Below are 19,442 nucleotides of genomic sequence, written 5' to 3' on the forward strand. Positions count from 1 at the left end.
GGCCCACCAGGCTCACTGCTGGGTCTGAGCCTGGCTCAGAGCAGATTGCCCTTTAACACCTGGGGACTAAATGAAAGAACAACAATGTGTCCAGGACCTGGGAAGCTCCCGAAGCAGTCTCTGGCCAGGGCAGTTAATCCAGTCAGGAAGACCAGCCTCAACTAGGTAAGAAACTAACCGACAACAAAAGATAGCGCTTCGGACAGGAGAAGATGGGTCTAGCACAACGTTGCATAACGAAATGCTCCAATTCACCCCCTTGGCGACGTCTTTGCAGACACTTCCCTCCTCAGGGCTGAGAACTAAAGACTGGGAGGTGAGATACCTGCTTGGTCTAGATACCTGACCATTTCTGAGTGTTTTCTGAAAAATGGGACTCGCCACCTTCTGGGCCTGATTTAGTGGTCAACGAGCTCAAGTCTCGGGGAACACGGGAGGCCATTCCAGCCACAGTGTTCATATTGTTTCTTCTCTTCATTGTTTCTCCTTTTCTTCTGCTCGCGCCCTCCTCCTCGCCCTGTCAGCCCCGGCTTCCCGCCCCGCGACCTCCCACTGCCTTCCCGGGGCCCCTCTCCCTTTCCCTCCTCGCGCTCCGCCCCGACCGAGGAGGCGGGCCCAACCGCACGGCGCACCAATCCGAGCGTCCCGAGCCGCCTCTGCCTCCTGCGAGTCCCGCCCAACGCCGCTGTTCGCCAATCGCGCTCCGCGCTCGGCTCGCCGGGCCGCCCAATCGCGGGCGAGCTGGGCCGCCGGCGCCCCGCCCCTCTCGCGCTCGGCGGCGGCTCGGCGGCGGCCGTGCTGGGCCTCGGCATTCTCGCAGCGGTGCCGCGCAGCGTCGGGCTCGGGCGGCGGCGTCGGGAGCGCAGGCGGCGGCGCTGCTGCTCGCGGGGTGCTGGGCCGTGGCGGCGGGTGAGGCGGGCGCCACCGGCCGGCCGGAGAGGCGCCTCAGCTCCACCGGGGCCCGCGGTGCGGGACCCAGGACAGAGGAGGAGGCGGCGCCCCCGCTGCCCGGGGCCGGGCCCGGTGCCCGCCCAGAGGGGCCGCGGCCGGACGTCCCCGGCCCGGAGCGTCCCGGACGCGCCTCCTGGAGAGGCCCCCCCAGAGCTCCCGGCCGCCCCCTGGGGGGCCTCAGCCTCCCCGGACTCACCTGCTCCGGCCGCCCGGCACCCAGGTGCGGGGGCGTGTGCGCCGCGAGGGCGCCTCCCCCGGCCGCCGGCGGGGCGGGGGCGGGGGCGGAGGCGGGGCCGCCCCCGGCCTCACCGGTCCGCTCGGCGCCCTCAGTCTCACCGGTCCGCCTGCCGCGCCCGGCCGCGCGGCGTGAGCTCCCCGGGTACCGCGGCTCGGGATGCTGCCCGCCAGCGCGGCTGCTCGCGCGCCGCCCGCCGCCTCTGCCCTTGCCTCCTGGGCCATGCTCCGCTGTTTACATGCCGGTGAAGCCCCCGGCCACTCCGAGCCCTTCCGAGCCCCGGCTCCCCGAGGGTGAAACCAGCCGGCCCGCGAACTGGACTGGTCGCTCCGACCTGTGCTCACCGGACCTAGATCCCCGTCCTCTCTGCCGCCTCCGCCACCATCTGGGCGGGATCCGGCTCTGGTGTTTTGAGGAGGGGGTGTGGTGTAGGGAAAGGAATCCTGGGGATTTCTGGCTCCCTCCTTTTTTTTTGGCCTTCGGGGCTTCAGACTCAGGGAACTCGCTCATGGCTTTCTTGATGAAGAAGAAGAAATTCAAATTTCAAACCACTTTCACCCTGGAGGAGCTGACTGCGGTCCCCTTTGTGAACGGGGTCCTCTTCTGCAAGGTCCGGCTGCTGGATGGCGGGGATTTTGTCAGCTTGTCGTCGAGGTAGGAGCTGGGGCAGTCGCGCCTGCAGGGGAGGGGGATGAGGAACGAGATAGATCTAGCCACTTGGCCAGTGTGGAAGCGCCCCTGGGGGCCCAGAGAGTCCTGGGGATTTATGTGTGTCTGGGACAGGTTTGCACAAGGCAGGACTGAGTGATCTGGGAAGTCTGGGCCTGAGGAAGCTGGCAAGGTGCTGGGCACTGGTTAGCAGGTGACCAGCCGGACACCTGGGGATCTCTTCTTTCAGCCCTCTCTTGGGGTCCTGCACACAGCTTGCGGTGGGCCCATTCTGCAGACTTGAAGAGCCCAGCAGGGTTTGTGCCTTGAGGGGTAAGAAGGGGAAGAGCATTCCAGGCTACTTTGCACTCAGCTGGCCACTCGGGCTGTCATATGATTTAGAGCCCGGGCCAGCCACAGGTTCCCTGGCACTCCTGGCTGCTGGGACAGCCCGCCCTAGGCCCTCCCGGTCTGGGTGGAGGGGAGTGGCTGGATTTTGGCCTGCCTAGCCCCCTTCAGAGTGACAGCACTGTTCTGGCTGGAGCTGGGGTGCTTTGCATTGCAAATGCCCTTCTCAAGGAGGCTGCCACCCTCACTGAAAGAGGCTCCATCAAGTTTGGTTTTGTGTTCTTCCCCATCCTGCGTGTCTCTCTGCCCAGCTCATTACTGAGGGCGACTGAGTGCCCAGGCTGCTCCCACTGACTGGCCCACCTGGGGTCACATAGTCCTGGCCTGTCCAGGAGAGTGCCTTGGAGTCTGAGGGAGGGGGTTGGAGTCCTGGCTCAGTCGCTCTCTCGGCCTGCTACAGGTCTCTGTCGGAGAGGTGTGGAGAAGTTTCAGTAAATGCAATGTGGTGCAGGGGCCTGGCCCAGCGCCTAGGACATGCTGGTTCCCTTCCCTGGTCTGTCCCTTTGCCCCTCAGGCCTCCTTGTGGGCCCAGTTAGCTGGATCTGCCTCATGCTTCTGAGATGGGGGTGCCTGTTATAAGTGGAGAAACTGAGGCCCAGAAAGAGGAAGTAAGTGGCTTGCCAGGGACCTCGCAGGAGACAGTTGTCAACTGATCTTGGCCTATTTGGAGACCTGTTGAATGAATCTAGGGGTCGAATGGGTTCTGCTGGGAGGAGGGGAGGGGAGCCATACAGCCTAACGCAGATTTAGGAATCTCCGGTGTGGACAGGGTGGGGTGCCTTTTCTGTGCACTTGGGCCTGCTCAGGCCTAGAGGCTCCCCAATCTACGAGGAACTGCTTATCTGAGGAATTCAGACAAGGGCTGCCCTTTGATGCGGGGCTGTCTTCGGTTGCTTGGGAAGCCTGTGATCCCTGTGATCCCGTGGCCACCCACATGGGCAGCCCAAGTTTTTAGGGAAAGGGCTGTGCTCAGAGCTAGTGCTTGGGGTCGGCCAGTCACTTGCTGGGTGATCTTGGGCAAGTTACCTAACCTCTCTGATTCCAGGAACCAGCAATTATTGGTGGTTTTACTAACACCTCTCACTTAATCCCTTCATTAGGCCATGGAGTGGGGTGGAGGTTGGGGGTACCAATAGGGTTATTATGCCTATTTTACAGAGGAGGAAGTGATTTGTCTGTGTTAATACAGTGGAGCCCAGATTCAAACTCAGGATGTGCTTTTTAACTACTACCTTGTTCTGCTTTTGAGCCTTGGTTTCCTCTTCTGTGAAATGGGAGAAGTTATACCCGCCCCTAGAGTTGTGAGGGGGAGTGGATAATATTTATACCATGTCTGGTCCAGGCAAATTGTTGTGGCACTTGTGGTTGCGATGGCAGAGGGGCCCAGGCCCTGGCCCCAGCCCCTCCCAGGTCTTGGGGGGACCAGCTGGAGTCAGCAGGGGCCTACATGTGAGCTGGGGATGGGGGCAGGGTCTTGGATCCCACTGAGGAATTGGTGTTCAGCACCAGGCTGACCTTTTGCCTGGCCTCCCGGGCCCTGGGGCCACTGTCACCCTACCTGTCAGCCTTTCCATTGCCCTAAACCTGCCCTCTCATCCGGGAAAGTCTGGAAAGTTCCAGGTCTCAGCCCACAGCGTCTGGATTTCACCTCTGTCTCCCCTTCTTCCCTCCTGGCAAGGGGCCATGGATTCCCTGAACCCAGCTGAACCCAAACAGCCTTTCCCAACCCTCATCCTGGATGAAACCTGAGTGGGGCTGAGAAGGGAGGAGCTGACTGTAAGCCCCCCAAGGCTGGCACTTAGCGGGCTGAGTATGTTTGCTGCTGGGCAGGTGTGGCTGGAGGTGGTAGACTGCGATGTTGGGACTTCAGGCTGCTTTAGAGCTGCTTTGGCTTTTGCCCAGGGGATGAGGGTTCTGGGTTCCTACCCCTCCCTTCCCGTGCTGCCCACCCTGGTCTCCAGCCTGTGGGCCCCACCTCACAGCCTACCCCTCCAGACGGCCAAGACCCCATTGTTTTGGAGTTCGAGTGGAGTCAAGGGCAATGAGACCTGCTTAGATCCTGGGCCCTGATCCAGTAGCACACTCCCCACAACCCCAGGTACCCCTGAGATGGCCCAGAGACTGGTGGTGGTGGAATGGGTGGTGTCTGAGCGAAGCAGGCCCAAGGCCCCACCCCTGCCGCACCCGCCCTCCTAGCTGGAGTGTTTCCCTGCCTGTTGGGTGCCATGGTAACAGCTGGGTACACAGCTCCAGCCTGACCCAATTTGAGCAGGTAGAACAGGTGGTACATTGCGCTGTTCCCCAGGCTCATCTTTCTGAGGCCTTCTTATGAACCACAGTCCTCACAGCTAGCGTGTTCTGAGGGCCCACGCCACGTGCCAAGCACTGTGCTGAGTGTTTTGCAAATGGTATGTCTTCTAATCCTCTTGGTTGTCCGGAGAGGCAACAAGGCCAGAGAGGTGACGCTACATGCCAGAGGTCAGCCGGCTGGTAATGCAATTGGGAAAGTAACCCTTTTATCATTAGGATTTAAGGCACCTTTGATTGTGCACTTACTGTGTGCCAGGGACCTGTTGAGCACCTCGAATGCATGGTCAGTTGAGTCCTTGAACCGCCTCATGAGCTGATGAGGAGATGGGGGTCAGGAGACCTGAAGTGCTGGGCCCGTCGCTCAGCTAGGGAGTGGCAGAGCTCTGATTTAGATTGGGCAGGTCCAGCTGCACAGCCCTGCCTTGCCTTGGTGGCAGACACCTGGGAGCAGCGATAACCCCATGTGATGTCCCCAGACTTTTGAAGGTTTTTTCAGTGGGTTAGGTGGTACAGGAAAGTCGAGATTTGAATGATTTTAAGGTACCAAGCCAGATCCTGTGAGCTCTGAGGAAAAGGGGTCCCAGGGTCATAGGTGGGGATGGGACTAAAGCCACTGCCTCAGATTTGGGACCAGGCACAGGCTGGCACTGAGGCACAGTGGGCATTTGCCAAGGTCCCTGCATGGAGGTGTTCCAGGCGGGTGCATCCAAATGGCATGTGGGAGGCTTTCCCAGGGGTCCCTGGAGGAATTCAGAGATCGCAGCCAAGTTGGGTGAGTTGGAAAACAGTGCACTGGGCCATGGTCTCCCCAGGGTGGGCTGGGTGCAGGCTTCCAGCCTCGAACCAGTCTGTTCTTCAGGCAGGAAGAATCCCAAACATCCCGAGAGGTCTGTGCCTCCAGCTGGCACTGGTCCTGTGGCCTGCCTGGTGCACGTGGCTGGCGGTGCCAGGGGGCGAGCAAGAGGGAGGTATCCATTTACCCTACAGAAAGTTCTGTCTGCAGGAGACAGGCAGAGAGCACCTCCTCACCAACGCATGGGGAAACTGAGGCCCGGGGCAGAGAAGTCACTTGTTCAGGGTCACTTTGTAGGAGGAACTAATGGCACAGCTGGGTGGACTCTGGTCTGGCCCTGATCTCTGTCCCCAGTGCCTCAGTACCCCTCTCTGCATGAAGGGGGCAGGTTAGGCCAAGGAGAGAGGAGGGACCCCTCCAGGGGTGCCAGGCTGTCCAAGAAACAGACTGTGTCACATGGGGAGGCCCCCGCCCCGTGCTTTCTTCTTTGGCAGTTTTGGATCCGCAGTTGTCTCTTCAGTGGGATTTTGATTTGGGCAATCTGTGACTGAGTACACGCCTGCTCACAGCACAGCTATTGCCTTCCCTCCGTGGGCCTGGCCTTGTGCTGGCGGGATGGCAGCCTTGGAGGGATATTTGGGATCTTAGGGGCATGAAGAAGGCCTTGGACAGGTCAGCTCTGCAGCTGGAGGCCCTGGGCCTGAGCCTGGAGAGGCCAGGTCTTTGCACACACAACACAGGCTTGGCCAGGCCTCTGATTCCCTGACGCCCTCTCCCTCCCTCCTTGGAAAAAGGCTGCAGAATGCCACTGGAATCTGCTACCCTGCGAGGCCTGCTCTCATGCACATCTTGGTGTGGAGGGAGGGTGGTGTGGAGATGGACACGTCGTTTGGGTGGAGGGGGGTGGGGATGTGGAGGTGCAGTGGGACCCCAAGTCAGGAAAGGCATCCCCTTTCCTCCCCAGAGCCAGAGCTCTAGAGGCTGAGAGCTCGGGGGGCGGGGAGGAGAAGGCTGGCAGGCACATGTCCCTATTCTGCATTTGCCAAGCCCCGGCTTGGTCCTGGGCTTTCAGAGATGAACAGGACTAGCCAGCCCTGCCCTCCTGGATCTCCCCGTGGGGTGGGCAGTGTGCCTGATGGGCATCACGGAGACTTCAGAGCCAGGCATATCTGGGACGAGTCCTCGTCAGGGTTCCATTAGATCCCAGTGGACCAACTGGGGGGAAGGCATCTCTGTTCAGTCATCTGTCCCTTGTATTGATTGGGCACCCTCCCCAGGCTGGCCACAGTCCTTACCCTCATGGAACTCGTGATATTGTGATGGGGCACATCATGGTGATAGGGAGGGCTTCCCCGAGGAAGTGACCCTTCTCAGGAGCCTTGAAGGCCGAGGGAGATTGGACTAGAGAGAGAATGGGAAGAGCCTTTGGGGTAGAGGCCCGTGGTGGGAAAGCACTTGGTCAGTCATCTAGGCGAGGCACAGGCGTGGTTGGGGTGCAGAAGCGGCTGGGAAGGGCAGGAGTGAATGAGGGTGGGGGTTGGCTGGGCCAGACCATTCCTGGCCTTGGGGGTCCAGTTGAGGGGCAGGGGAGCAGTGTGGCCTGGTTTGTCCATTAGGATGAAGGCTCTTGGCTACTGAGTGGAGAAGATGCAAGAGGGCCTGGCTGGCACCCAGGAAGGCACAGTTGGAGTTGGCTGGGCGGGCCTGCTGGCCTGGCTGGGTGGTGGCAGGCAGAGGGAGAGGAGTGGGAAGACTGGAGAGAAGGAGGTCAGGCAGAGTAGGCAGGTGGGTTTCCTTGTCCTGAAGTGCCTGGCCTCACACCTTAGTGCTTATTGGGTGCTGGAACATGGCAGTTCCGAGGGCACACAGTGGCCAAGTGTAGCCAGTAATAGTTCGTGACAGCAGGAAAGTCCAGACTTTGAGTGTCTCTTAAGTTGGAAGAGTTGGCAGCAGTGCCGTGTGGCTGTGTTTGGCCCAAGGGGCTTTACAGCTGCCTCCTCCATGGGCTGCCTGCTCAAGGCTCCTCCTGACCCCAGTGCAGCCCCTTGGAGCCCTGACCGTCGTTTGCTGCCCTCATTTTACTCGGCTCGGCCTGGTCCCCAGGGCCCCTGTGGAAGGCCTTCCCTGTGCAGGCTTAGGGGCATGAGGAGGCGGGGCTCCCTGGAGAGAAATTCTGCTGGCAGGAGAAGTGGGCGAGGCCAGGCTGGGAGGCTGCAGAGGCCACCCCCCTGGCAGCCAGGCCGAGGCACCAGGCCAGCTGCTGGCTCCCCGAGGGGTCAGACCGTGCTGCTGGTGTCCTTGGTGAGGCCTGAAGCTTCCCAGCCTGTGCCTGGCCTTGGTGTCTGCTCCTTGGACCTGACCTTTGCTGCCAGCTGGCCATACTGTTGGCAGGTGCCACCCTGGCAGCCCTGCCACCTGCCCGCCAGCCTGGCACCAGCAGAGGCCTGACCTGAGGTGATCTGGCTTTGTAGAGCCAAGGCTGTTCCCTGAGGCCTGTTCCTCACTTTGAGCTCTGTCCTGGGAGACACGCTGGCTAGGGGTTCCTAGCAGCAATCACACTGCGTGCCTGTGGGCTCTGCTTGCCTGGGGGTGGCCAGAGGCCCTGAGTGCCTTTTAACTTGGCTTGTTCAGTACCTGGCAGTCCGGACTTGCATTTGGGAAGCCCTACTTGGGCCTCATGGTAGCTGCTGGTGTGTCTGCTTATGGCATCACGAGCTGGGGAACTCAGTGTGTGGAGTCTGGTGACTGCCGTATGATGACCCTGCTGTCACTTGCCTGCTGCTGGGGATGGGCAGTAACACCCGTGGCAACCAGTGTAGAATTTTTTTTAAACATTTTTTTTTGGTAAAGATTGGCACCTTAGCTAACATCTGTTGCCAGTCTTTTTTTTTTCTTCTTCTTCTCCCCAAAACCCCCCAGTACATAGCTGCATATTCTAGTTGCAAGTCCTCTGGTTGTGCACCAGTGTTCATTTATCCTCATCTCACTGGACAGCCACAGAAAGGTCTGAGCAGGCAAGAGACATCAGATTTGCTTAGAAAGAGACCTGGAACTAACATGGGGTGGGGGTGAGGGGTGGCTCTCCTCGTTTTTCACCTTGTCTGGCAAGAGCTTTGGGTTGTGGGGACAGCAGACCTGCCCCCAGGACCCCAGATGTGCTCTGTGACCCGAGGTCTGCCTCCCCTGGGCCTTCTGGCTCTCCCCGAGGTCACACTGTCCATGGGTGGTCTTGGTGAGGCCTGAAGCTGCTCAGCCTGTGTCTGGCCTTGGTGTCTGCTTAGGGCTGTGTTTTCAAACCCTTGGTCTCTGCTCTGAGCCTCTCCTGGCACCCAGGCTCACAACAGCTCTCCACGCAGGCCTGGAACCGTCCGCCCTCGACCCTGCCCAGATGTCAACTGGGAGTGGCCAGCCTGCAGCCTCCTCCGGCCAACTCGTTCCAGCAGTTGGGAGGAAGGAGCTCCGGTGGAGGACTTTCTCCCTGTTTGGTCAGGCTAGTGCCTTGCTGCGCACACAGACCTGGGAAGGACGTTCCCATCCTGCCTCTGCCTCTTGCTGCCTTTGTGACCTTGGACAAAGACCTTAGTCCCTAAGCCTCAGTGGCCCTCCCTACCACGTGGGGCTGCTGGTGCCTGCCTCGCAGTGTTCTTGGGAGGACGCAGTGAGATAATGCCTGACAAATGTCCAGCTTGGCTCCTGGCACATGGTAGAAATATGGTTCACGCTGCAGTCTGTCCTCCAGCCTCTGGGCTGAGTCATGGCGGTGGGCTGGATGGCACACCTCAGTTGCCCCTCCGCAGCAGCTGGCTCTTCCCTATGGGCCAGGGCTGACTGGGGTGCTGTCTCTATCTCGAGATTCTGTGGGGTGCTGCAGGGAGAGAGTGCTTCCCTCACAGGGCTCTCTGACCTCCGGAGGGGTGGGAGTGGGCAAGGAGCACACCTCGTGTCTAAGGGGCAGCTCACGCTGGAGCTCAGGGTCCCCAGGGGGGTCTGTGCGTTTTCCTACCCTCATTGGCTTGAACCTGGCCTGCCTTGGGGTGCTTGGCTCTGAGGTAATGAGAGCTGGAGCGCTCCCCCTGGGTGAGGCTGGGCTGGGGGCGGCTTCTGCCTGCTGGAACGGGCCCTCTGCATAGCCAGCTCTGGAACCCACTCTGGTAGACAGAAGACAGCTCCACATGTGAGGTGAGGGCTCTGCGAGGGGCATCAGACTCTGCTAGGGTATGGGGGAGCTGGTGAGAAAGCCAGGGGCCCCTCAGTGGGTGGGAGGCCCCTGCCACTCCTGGCACTGCCCTGGCTTCCACCGCACCTCACTCTTGCAGGTTTTTGCTTCTGCAGTTGCCTTGTCCTCAAGCTCCCTTCCTCCACTTCTTCACCTTGCTGAACTCCTGCTCAGCCCTGGAGCCGCTGCCTCCGGGAAGCCTTCCCTGGCCTATTTTGGCCTTGGACACCCTCTGTGGGCCCTCGTCTCAGGACACTACAATCTCTGTCCACGCTTCTTAGCTCCTTCCCCACTCTGGGCAGGAGTGGCCTCCGTTGAGTCTTAGTCCTGGGGCTTTCTGCCTTGGGTGGGCGCTGGCACAGGGCTGGGACTTGTCTCCCTTGGCGTTGAACCAATGTGGGTGCTGATGTGTGGTGTGCCGGCCACTGCCAGCTGCTTGGGCCTAGCCCCTCCCCACTCTGGTGCTGGAGGTATCAGTCCGTGTCAGGAGCCGCCCTCACCCGCATCCCGGGCAGCTGGGCACCGCCATGGGCTCAGAAGCTGCAATTGAGAGGCAGCTGGGGGCACTGATGGGTTGGGTGGACTCTCTGTGGGGAGTGGGGATGCTCCTAGCGGGGTGGGGAGGATGAGGGACTGGGGCCTGCCCCCAGCTTTGCAGTTGGACCTTGGCAGCTGCTCGCTGGTTCTGTGACCATGGTGAATGGTCTTGTTCTCTCAGCCTGTTTTCTCCTCCATCAAATGGGGTGGGGTGCTTGTGTAGGGGTGGGAGGGCTACCTAGACCAGGGCTACCTGTCCAGCACGGGGCCAGGCATCTGGCAGCTGAAAACAGACCAAACCTGCTGAGAGGGGAGAAGGTGCACAGCCCTGTGCTGGGGCGGGCGGAAGTCTGGGTCCTGTTTGCACGCAAGGCGCCCTCACCTCCCACCACTTCCTCTCTGGGAGGCCAGACTCTCCACAGACATGTCGGGGCAGCACACCTGTGACTCCCCCCCACCCCCCGGTTCCTCTGGGGCAATTTCCTGAGCACCTTCTGTGTGTGGGGCCCTGTGCTGGTTCCTGGGAACACAGCCCTGTCCCCTCAGGGCCCTTCCCCAGGAAGTGGTGCTGGACTTGGTCCCAGGGACAAGTAGGTTAGCGGGTGGGCAGTGGGGGAAGAGCAGCCCAGGGCAGAGGGAGGCGAGGGCGAGAGTGCTGGACAGGGAAGAGCCAGCGGCCTGGGGGCTTGGAGTGGGGCGCATGGGGAGGGGCTTGGACCTTATCTGAGGTGGAAGCCACCACAGGGTGTGAATTGGTCAGATTTGTGTTTTAGAGCCACCAAGGGCAGCCATGGAGTTGACTGCTTGGGGCTCCAGGTTGCAGAAGGGAAGGTGGCTGTCAGCTGAAGGGGGCGGCGTCCCACCCTTTCATCAGGGAATGATTAAAAACAAAACTCAAGCCTTTGAGGCAGCAGTGAGAATGAACAAGCTGCTGCTCCTCACAACAAGGAAGCGTCACAAACAACGTCAGGGAAGGAAGCTGGAGACAAGAGCGTGCCGTGTGATGCCGTTTATGCAAAGTTCAAGAGCTTTCTGATGAAAAAACCCATCCTGGTACAAGTCGGGATGATGTTATGATGTTATCTTTGTCGGTGGCGGTCATGCCTGGAAGGGGCTTCTGGGGGCTGTAAAGTTCTGCTTCTTGGGCACTGGTTACACTGGCCTCTTCTGAGAATCTGCGAGCTGTGCACTCACGGTGTGTGCACATGTCTGTGTCAGAAACAGCCTGGAGACGCCCCACCCCTTGGGTGGTGCTGGGCGCCAAAGTCCTCTAGACAAAAGCGAGGCGCCTCCTGGGTGCCTGGAAGCCTAGAGGCGGTCCTCGGGTCTTTCCAGGGCCATCTGGCCGGGCAGCCTGAACCATCCTGACCTGATATGCATTACTTCTCTTTATGAGGCCATAACTCAGCTTGGCAGCTGCCAGCAGCCTTCTGTGGCTGGGGATTTTCCTTCTGCCTGTTGCAAACCCCGGCAGGGGCTCCTGGGCTGTGGGATTTGGCAGTTCAGAGGGAGGGTGGGCTCCCGAGGCTGTTAGACCACGGGATTTCTCTGAGCCTTGCTTTTCTCATCTGTGAACTGGGGTGATAAGCTCCTTCTTGGTGCTTGGATTAAAAGGGTTAACACCTGTTGTGTACCCAGCATAGCCCCTGGCACAGAGTACGTGCTCAGTGAAGACTGGCAGTGGTTGGTCTTAATCCAGGGCAGTTATTGGAGGGGACCCAAGGGTAGGAGCAAAAAGGAAAGGTCCATGTTCTTCCCTCTCTCCTTTTACTGTAATTATTTCTCTTCTCTCTTCCTGTGGTTCACCCATTCAGCAAACATTTGTGATTAGAGCCAGGCTGCTGGCCTGGCCCTGAGCTGGGCACTCGGCCCAGCAATGGCCAAGACAGCCATGGTCCCTTCCCTGGGGTCCATGAGCTGGGGAGACCGTCAGACACATCGCTCTTGGAGGAGTGCTGAGGACAGCGGGGGAGTGGGGCCCTGACCCCTCTCTTTGGGAATGGGCCTTTGACTGATGTGCTGTCCTTGAATGCCAGGAGAAGTCCTGACCCTGGGTTCCAGTGCCTCCTAAGGGTTTCGTCGGCTAAAGAGGAATCACAGGGACCTGGGTGAGGAAGGCCACACCCATTTTGGATGCAGGCAAGAGGGAGCCCCAGGCTTCTTGTGGGTATATCCCCAGTGTCCTGCTTAGGCCTGGCTCTTAGTAAGTGCTCAGTTAATGTGTGTGTGGAGTAAGTGAATGACAGAGGCAGCAGTGGGCCCAGGGTCAGTCTGTGAGTCTGTAGGAGAATGGGATGTTTGGGGAGTGGAGATGGTGAGTCAGGGCCTCATGGTCCCACCTGACCCCCAGCCCTTTGTCCTGTGATTGGAATCTTGGAGAGCTGCTGCAGATGGCTGGAAAAACAGGTCTGAGTCTGGGTCTGTGAGATGTGACCCTGGCTGAGTCGTCCCTGATTATTCCTCGGTCACTTCAGAAGTCTAAGGAGCCATGGGGAGTGCTGTGTGGAGCAGTGGGAATGCCTGGGGGCACATCCAGAGATGGCAGTGACCCCTGACCTCTCGGACTCTGAAGAGACCTAGAGGACACAGACCGACCACAGTGGGGAGGCCCCTTTCCTAGAGGCAGGAAGGCCTAGGGTGGCCCTTCTTGGGAGCAGGGCTGCGAAGGTCACCAATTTAATCATCAGATACTTTCTGAGCACCTTCTGTGTGCCAGGTGCCGTCCTCAGGCCACAGAGAGCAGCAGTGGTGAAACAAAGGCCCTGCCTCTAGGACCTCTGTGCTCTGGGACACGGGAGGCTCGTCTGTTTCATTACACCTAAGACCCAGACCCAGGAAACGACAGGATTTGTCCAGCTGCGGTAGTTGGGGGGCAGGAGCTATTGGGAGAGACTGTGGGGTTGAGTAGGGGCTCAGAGGACAGCCATCCTGTGGCTCGCTTGAGTCCAGCTGTTCAAGGAACCGAGCTCCAGGGATCCCTCCCTCCTGGCTCTTCCCTTCTTGGTGATTCAAACACCACCCAGGCATGAGTCAACCAGGAGCGGCCTGGGCATGCCTGGGCCACCTGCCAGCCCAGCTCCCGGGACGTCCCCACCAGGTTCGAGGCCTGGGGAAATGTCCTGATCCGTGGTCCTGGGGCAGGAAGGGGAGGCTCTACCAGGGGCCTTGCACTCCTGGCTTTCTACTGGACCACGTGTCTCTGAGTTACTTCTGATGCTCACAGCCATGTCCCCCATTCAGCGTGAGTGCCTCTGGGTGTGTGCCAGGTGCTGTTCTCTCATTAGGCCTCTCCAAACCTTGTGGGACAGGAGCAGGGCAGTGACTGAGGCCCAGAGAGGTTGAGTGTCCTGTGGGTGGCAGAGTCTGGCCTTAAACCCCGGCCTCTTTGCCTCCTGCCTGTGATTTGTGAGCGCCCTGCTGGGAGGCTCTGGCTCAGGAAGGGAAAGTCCATGAGCAGAGCCCACCCTGCAGCTCTCCTTTCTACAGCTGTGGGTCCTCGGGGAAGGGGAAGTTGCTACCACAGCCCAGCCATGTCTTCTTACTTTGATTTCGGGGGCCACCGGCTTGGCCCAGCCCTAGCCTGGGAGCCCGGGGAGAGATTCTGAGGTCAGCCAGCCAGGGGTTCAGATTACAGCCCTCTCCTAGCCAGATGTGGGGTAGGTGGATTCTGTGCTCTGGGCCTCAGTTTCCCCACCTGTGACATGAAGATGGTGGTACTCACCTTCCGGGGTTGGAGTGTAGATTCCAGGTCGGGCAGGCAGAGCTCTCAGTTCAGCGCCTGATCAGTAGAAAGTGCTCAGGAGGCGGAAAGCTGATGTTACGAACTTGTACAGGAACATCTTCACGTCTCCCTCCGACCCTGGATTGACCTAGCTTGGTCCCCGACCCCAGCAGGGCTTGATAGGTTTGGCCCAGTTCTGTGCCCCGCTGACCAGCACTCCTTTGGGTAAGCCTGGTCTCAGGGCTGCCACTTCCCTTGTTTTGAGACTTGTGCTGAAGGGTCAGCCCACAAAGTGCAGGGGCATTGACTGATGCCACAGTCCCCTGGGGTGGGGCTTGGGGGTGCACATCACCCCTCACCTCCTGTGTGACCTCTGGACTCCCTGAGTGTCAGTTTGCTTATCTTTGAAGTCAGTGGTGGTCGTGCCTGCAGAGAGCTGATGCTTGAGCAGTACCTGGCACACAGGAGGGTGCCCAGGAAACAGGAGCCAGGCTGGGCCACACTGGGTGGTGGGGGCACCGTCGACCAGGTGTGGGGTTGGATCAGCACTTGGTCAAAGCCAGCAGTTTCCTTTGGATCCCTTTAACAGCCTGCTCTCCTCTCAGGCTGTAAGAGCAAGAGGGAGTGGCCCATTGGCATCACCTGAGAATAGCATCCACGGGCGTTCGCCTGGGTGGTGCAGAAGCTCGAGCTGTCTGCATGGCCTTACTCGGGGTGTGGAAGGCAGAGAAGGGAGACTGTGTGCCTGTGCCTGTGAAACGGGAAGCTGGCACCTGCCCACTTTGGGTTTTTTGATCCATCTTAAGGTTACCGGGCTGGTGAGTGACAGGATTCAAATCCAGGTGCATGTGAGTCCAGAATCCTTACTTCTAACCCTGAGGCTTCCCCACCAAGCCTGAGGGACGTGGCTGATCCCCTGCGCCTTTTCCAGTTTGGAGTTTCTGAAGCCCCAGTGTGTCCACTCTGTACTTCCATGGGTTACTCGCTGACGCCAGCCTTTACTCCCAGCCCACCTGCCAAATCCCCAAGCCCCCTCAGGGCTCATGTTGGCAGGGGAACAGGGAGGGTGTCTTGGGCGGCCGGGTGGCTCCTCTGAGTGCTCCAGTGTTGAGCACACAGTGGCTTGGCTTCTAGGAACTTCTTGCTGCCTCATCGCGACATGGGAGGAGGGGCTGGCTGTGTCAGAACTGCAGCAAGCCGCCCTGGGTTTCTGGCAGCAGCCAGACACTGCTGGGCTGCCACGTTGGCCACGTCGCCGGGATGGAGGCTCTGCTGCCCCGCGGCCCCTGGACGGCCGCCTCCGCTGATCCCTGGGGTGGGCCCCTCCCTGGGCAGCTGTACTCACTTCTCTTCGGGGAAGCACAGGCAGATGTTGTCGATTTAAATTGTTTCCTTATTAGACTCTCTCCTCCCCGGCCTGGGCTGGGTTTCATCAGCCGGGAACCTGGATTGCATCACGGCACCCGCTGCTCCTCCAGGAACCCGGCCAAGGACTGGAAGCTCATGGAGTGGGCTTGGCTGAGAGGTGCGGGCGGGATGCCCTGTGGGGGAGGGACTCATGATGGAGCCTCGCTCTGGTTACCCCTCAATATCGGGGACAAATGGGAGGAAGTCAGGGGACCAGCCCTCTTAGGAACCCAGTAGCACAGCTGGGCCTGGGAGGTCCCTGGGGCGCCTCTCTCAGCCGAGTGCCCAACTCCGTGCCTCAGAATCACCGGGAAGCTGCTTACAAAGTCCAGTCCAAGGCCTGAAGCAGTGGTTCTCAATGGGGGCGATTTTGCCCCCCACAGGGGACATCTGGCAATATCTAGACACATTTTTAGCTGTCACAGCTAGAGCTGTGCTACTGGGAGGATGCTGCTAAACATCCTAGGATACACAGGACACCCCCCAAAAAACCTGGAATTATCCAGTTCAAAATGTCAATAGTGCTGAGGCTGGGAAACCCTGCTCTACAGAGCGTGTAGTTGTGGCAGGGCCTGGGAATCTTCTTTTGTGATGAGCCGAAGAGTTTCACTGTTGGCTTGAGTCTGAGAAGCCCTGTCCTGCCAGGCCTCGCCACCCCCCGCCGCCCGCCCACTTGCTTGTGGCCACGACTGAGCTGGTCCCTGCCGGGCCGTGGTCCGTGCTGCGCACACAGTGGGTGATGGGACAGATACGCAGAGAAGTGCTTGCAGCTGGGGGCTGGGAAGGTGGCGTGCTGAGGGTGGGCGTGGGGCTCCCTGGAACCTGTTCATGGGCTGCCCTGCTGACAGTGGGGCTCCCTGCTCTTGCCACTGCTGCAGGCCGAGCTGGGCCTTTGCTCCAACTCTGCAGAGAGGCCCCTAATGGCCTGTTTGGTCCCTGTCTGCAAGGACCTCATGGGCTGTGGGCAGCCTGTGGCCAGGAGGTGGCTCCCACAGCACTGACCCCTTGTCACTGCACGATGGAGAGAGTGGCCACAATAAGTCTTTGTGGATGCGTAATAGAGGCCCTGGTCAGGATTCCGAGCCAGGGAAGCTCCGAGGGAGTTCTCCTGGGCTGAGGACACAGCCTGGTGGGGTGCGCCGCTCTATTTCAGGACAGCCCAGAAATAGCTGCCTTCTGCCGCCATGATGGCCACGGGCTGCGGTGGGTGGAGGGCTCACCCTGCCTTGCTGGGACTTGGACGTCTAATTGTATATCTTAATGCTAAAAATGAAATTCCCCTGAGCTGCCCTGAAAACCAAGTCTCTGTAATTACCTGTCCCCACAGCGTGGAGCGGGGCACTCACGCCCTAAAAGCCCAGGCGAGGGGTGCGAGAGACCATCTTCATCTCTTACCTAGGGTGCTCCCAGTCCTGCCAAGAGGGCCCTTGTGGCCCAGGCCTGGAGTCAGGTCGATGGGGGTTCACATCCCTCCTGCTTTTGACCAACCCTTTTAACCTCACCCCCTTTTCTCATTTTTCAATTTAAATTTCAATTACAGAAAGAATTCTTGGACAGAAATGAAGGCGGTGGCCCTGTAGTCGCTCACCCGACCTGAGCCAGACCTGCTCTGAGCTCCCTCCTCTTTCAGCTGCTGTCTCTCCTGCCAGTGTGCAGAGGGAACAAGCTGCTCCGCCTGGGAGCCGGGCGTGCAAGCTTCTGGGCTGTCTCCTCTCGGGGCTTGGTTCCATCATCTTTACATTGCGGTTTTCAGCCGTCCTGAGCCTCATCAGCAGGGTGAGCAGGGGGTGCACAGGCCTGTGTTTTCTTAATGAACATCTTTTATGGGTTTTCTTCATAGATGCTCATTTGTTTTAATTTTTCATGCTCTCCCTGTTGCTAAGACAGGCAGCTTACTGCCCTTCTGTCATTGGGGGGTGTATGCAGAGGCCCATGGTGCCCGAGCGGGCCGGCCGCTGCCCCCTCGGGGCGCACAGTCCATCAAGGTCACAGCAGGTGTCAGGTGGCGCTCAGGTTTCAGGATCCTAGTCACCCTTTGTGCGTCTTGCAGTGCTGCAGTGGGCCTCTGCTGTGTCTGGGGGTCGTTCCCCACAGTCCCTTTTTGGCCTCTGACCTCATTGCAATCTTGAGTTACAGAGGAATTCATTTTTCTCTCAGGCATGCTTAAAAAAACAAGTCAGGGGACCCACCCGGTGGTGTATTGGTTAAGTTTGCATGCTCCGCTTCGGCGGCCTGGGGTTTGCAGTTTCAGATCCCAGGTGTGGACCTAGCACTGCTTGTCAAGCCATGCTGTGGTGCTGTCCCACATAAATTAGAGGAAGATTGGCACAGATGTTAGCTCAGCGGCATCTTCCTTACCAAGAAAACCCAAAAAGCCACAACTGATACTTCCAGTTCAAAAAGAAAGAAAAGAACAAAATACACCTTTCCCACCATACCCTTATTTCTTCTGTTCTTCCCCACCCACCTGTGCTCACATGGATGCCGTGATTCTCAGCAGCTCTGCACGGCCCCTTCGTAAGTTTGGGGCCAAGATTCCCTCTCTAATCTCACTTCCCACCACTCTCCCCCTCACTGACTCTGCTCCAGCCACAGTGGCCTCCTTGTCATTTCTTAAACAGGTCAGACCCATTCCCACCTCAGGGCCTTTGCACTTACTGTTCCTCGTGCCTGGACTGACCTTTCCCCAGGTGTCTGCATAGGTCACTCTCACCTCCTATAGCTCTTTAGATGTCACCTTCCCTGGCTGTCTTTCTGTCATGCTCCCCAACCTGGGCACTGCCCGCCTCCTTCCCTGGTTCCTTTTTCCTCCATAGCACTTACCAGCATCTGATGTGTGTTCTGTCTCCTACCCACTGCCTGACTGTAAGCCCCTTGAAGGCAGGGGCCATGGGGCTGAGTCCTGGCCGGGCCATCTCGGGCTCTGTGACATGGGCTCTGGGCACAGATGGGCCTGGGGTTGAGACTGGGGTCTGCTCCTCACAGCTCTGTGACTTGGGCACGTTGCTTCAGCCTTTCTGAGCCTCACATCCCTCCTCTGTGGAGTAGGCAACAGTAACACCCTGCTTTCAGTGTTAGAGTGGTCTGGGAGGCACACAGTAGGCCCTCGGAAATGGCTGCTGCTGGGGTGTTTATTTTACCCTTGTTGTGATCTGGGGTGGGCCGGGGCGGGGCTGTAAGCCTCTTCCCATGGGAGTGGTAGCACTTGATAGTGTGTGTTTAGAGCCCTGTGGAAACAGGAGGGCGGCCCGGGGCTGATCCCATGAGCCCTGCCCAGGCCCCCCTTCCCTCGGGGGAGAGGAAGAGCCTGTTACCTGAGCCCGGAGGGAGGCCTCTCTGTGGGGGGCCTCAGCTTCCTGGCAGTGTCCGTGACAGCCTTGCAAAGGGGAAGGGAGAGAGCCCACAATCCACTGTCTGCTTTTACTCCCACACAGTGATCCTAATTCCTCTGGGTGTTTCAACACGCCAGCACTGTGAGCGTCCCCCTCCAGCTCCTCGGCTAGGTTGAACAGCGGGGGCTGGCGGGGATCTGAAGGTCCATGTGGGAGCTGTGTCTTCCCCCCCACCGCCAGCTTCCCCCCTTTCAAGCTTGGGCCTTTTTTGCCCTTCCACTCACCTCCTCCAGGCCTACTCTTGGCATCTCCCTAAAGCCAGAATCCATAGTGGCAAGACAGAGCCACTATCAGAATAAGATTCAAAGTCCTCGTCATGGCCCTTGAGGTCCTGCATGAGCTAGCCCCTTACTCCCTCATCAGCCACATCCCCTCTGCTCGCCTCTCCAGTCCCATTCAGCCTCTGGCCTCCATGCAGCTTTTCCACTTGCCAAGCATGTTTCTACCTCAGGGCCTTTGCATTTGCTGTTCCTGCATCTGGACAGCTCTCCCCCAGTCTTTGCTCAGCTGGAATCCTTACTTCATTCCAGGCCTTGCTCAGATGTCACTGCCATAAAAGCTTTCCCTGACCGCGCCCACCTTCTCATCTCTACCTAGCACTCCCTACCCACCTTCCTTGCTCTGTTTTCTTCATTTTTCTCTTTCTCTGATTTACTCTGGTTTTTTTTTTTTTTTTTTTTTGGTAACAGTTTCATTGAGATGTAATTCACATACCACACAATTCCCCCATTTAAAGTGTACAATTCAGGGTTTTTTCGTATATTCACAGAGTGGTGCAAGCATCACCACAACCAATTTTTGAACATCACCCCAAAAAGAAACTC

The 19,442-nt window shown here is 58.8% G+C and overlaps 1 protein-coding gene across 1 annotated transcript in view; it reads left to right on the top strand.

Annotated features, from left to right (window-relative positions):
- The first annotated feature begins 780 nt into the window (after positions 1 to 780).
- The window catches only part of EEIG1 (estrogen-induced osteoclastogenesis regulator 1), a 35,618-nt gene continuing 16,956 nt past the window's right edge, over positions 781 to 19,442 (top strand). Inside the window, exon 1 of the mRNA XM_014863624.3 lies at positions 781 to 1,840. Coding sequence (XP_014719110.1) covers positions 1,425 to 1,840 — 416 coding nt within the window. The 5' untranslated portion in view covers positions 781 to 1,424. The remainder of the gene's footprint in view (positions 1,841 to 19,442) is intronic.

This window comes from Equus asinus, chromosome 10 (assembly GCF_041296235.1).
Source record: "Equus asinus isolate D_3611 breed Donkey chromosome 10, EquAss-T2T_v2, whole genome shotgun sequence".
NCBI lineage: Eukaryota > Metazoa > Chordata > Mammalia > Perissodactyla > Equidae > Equus > Equus asinus.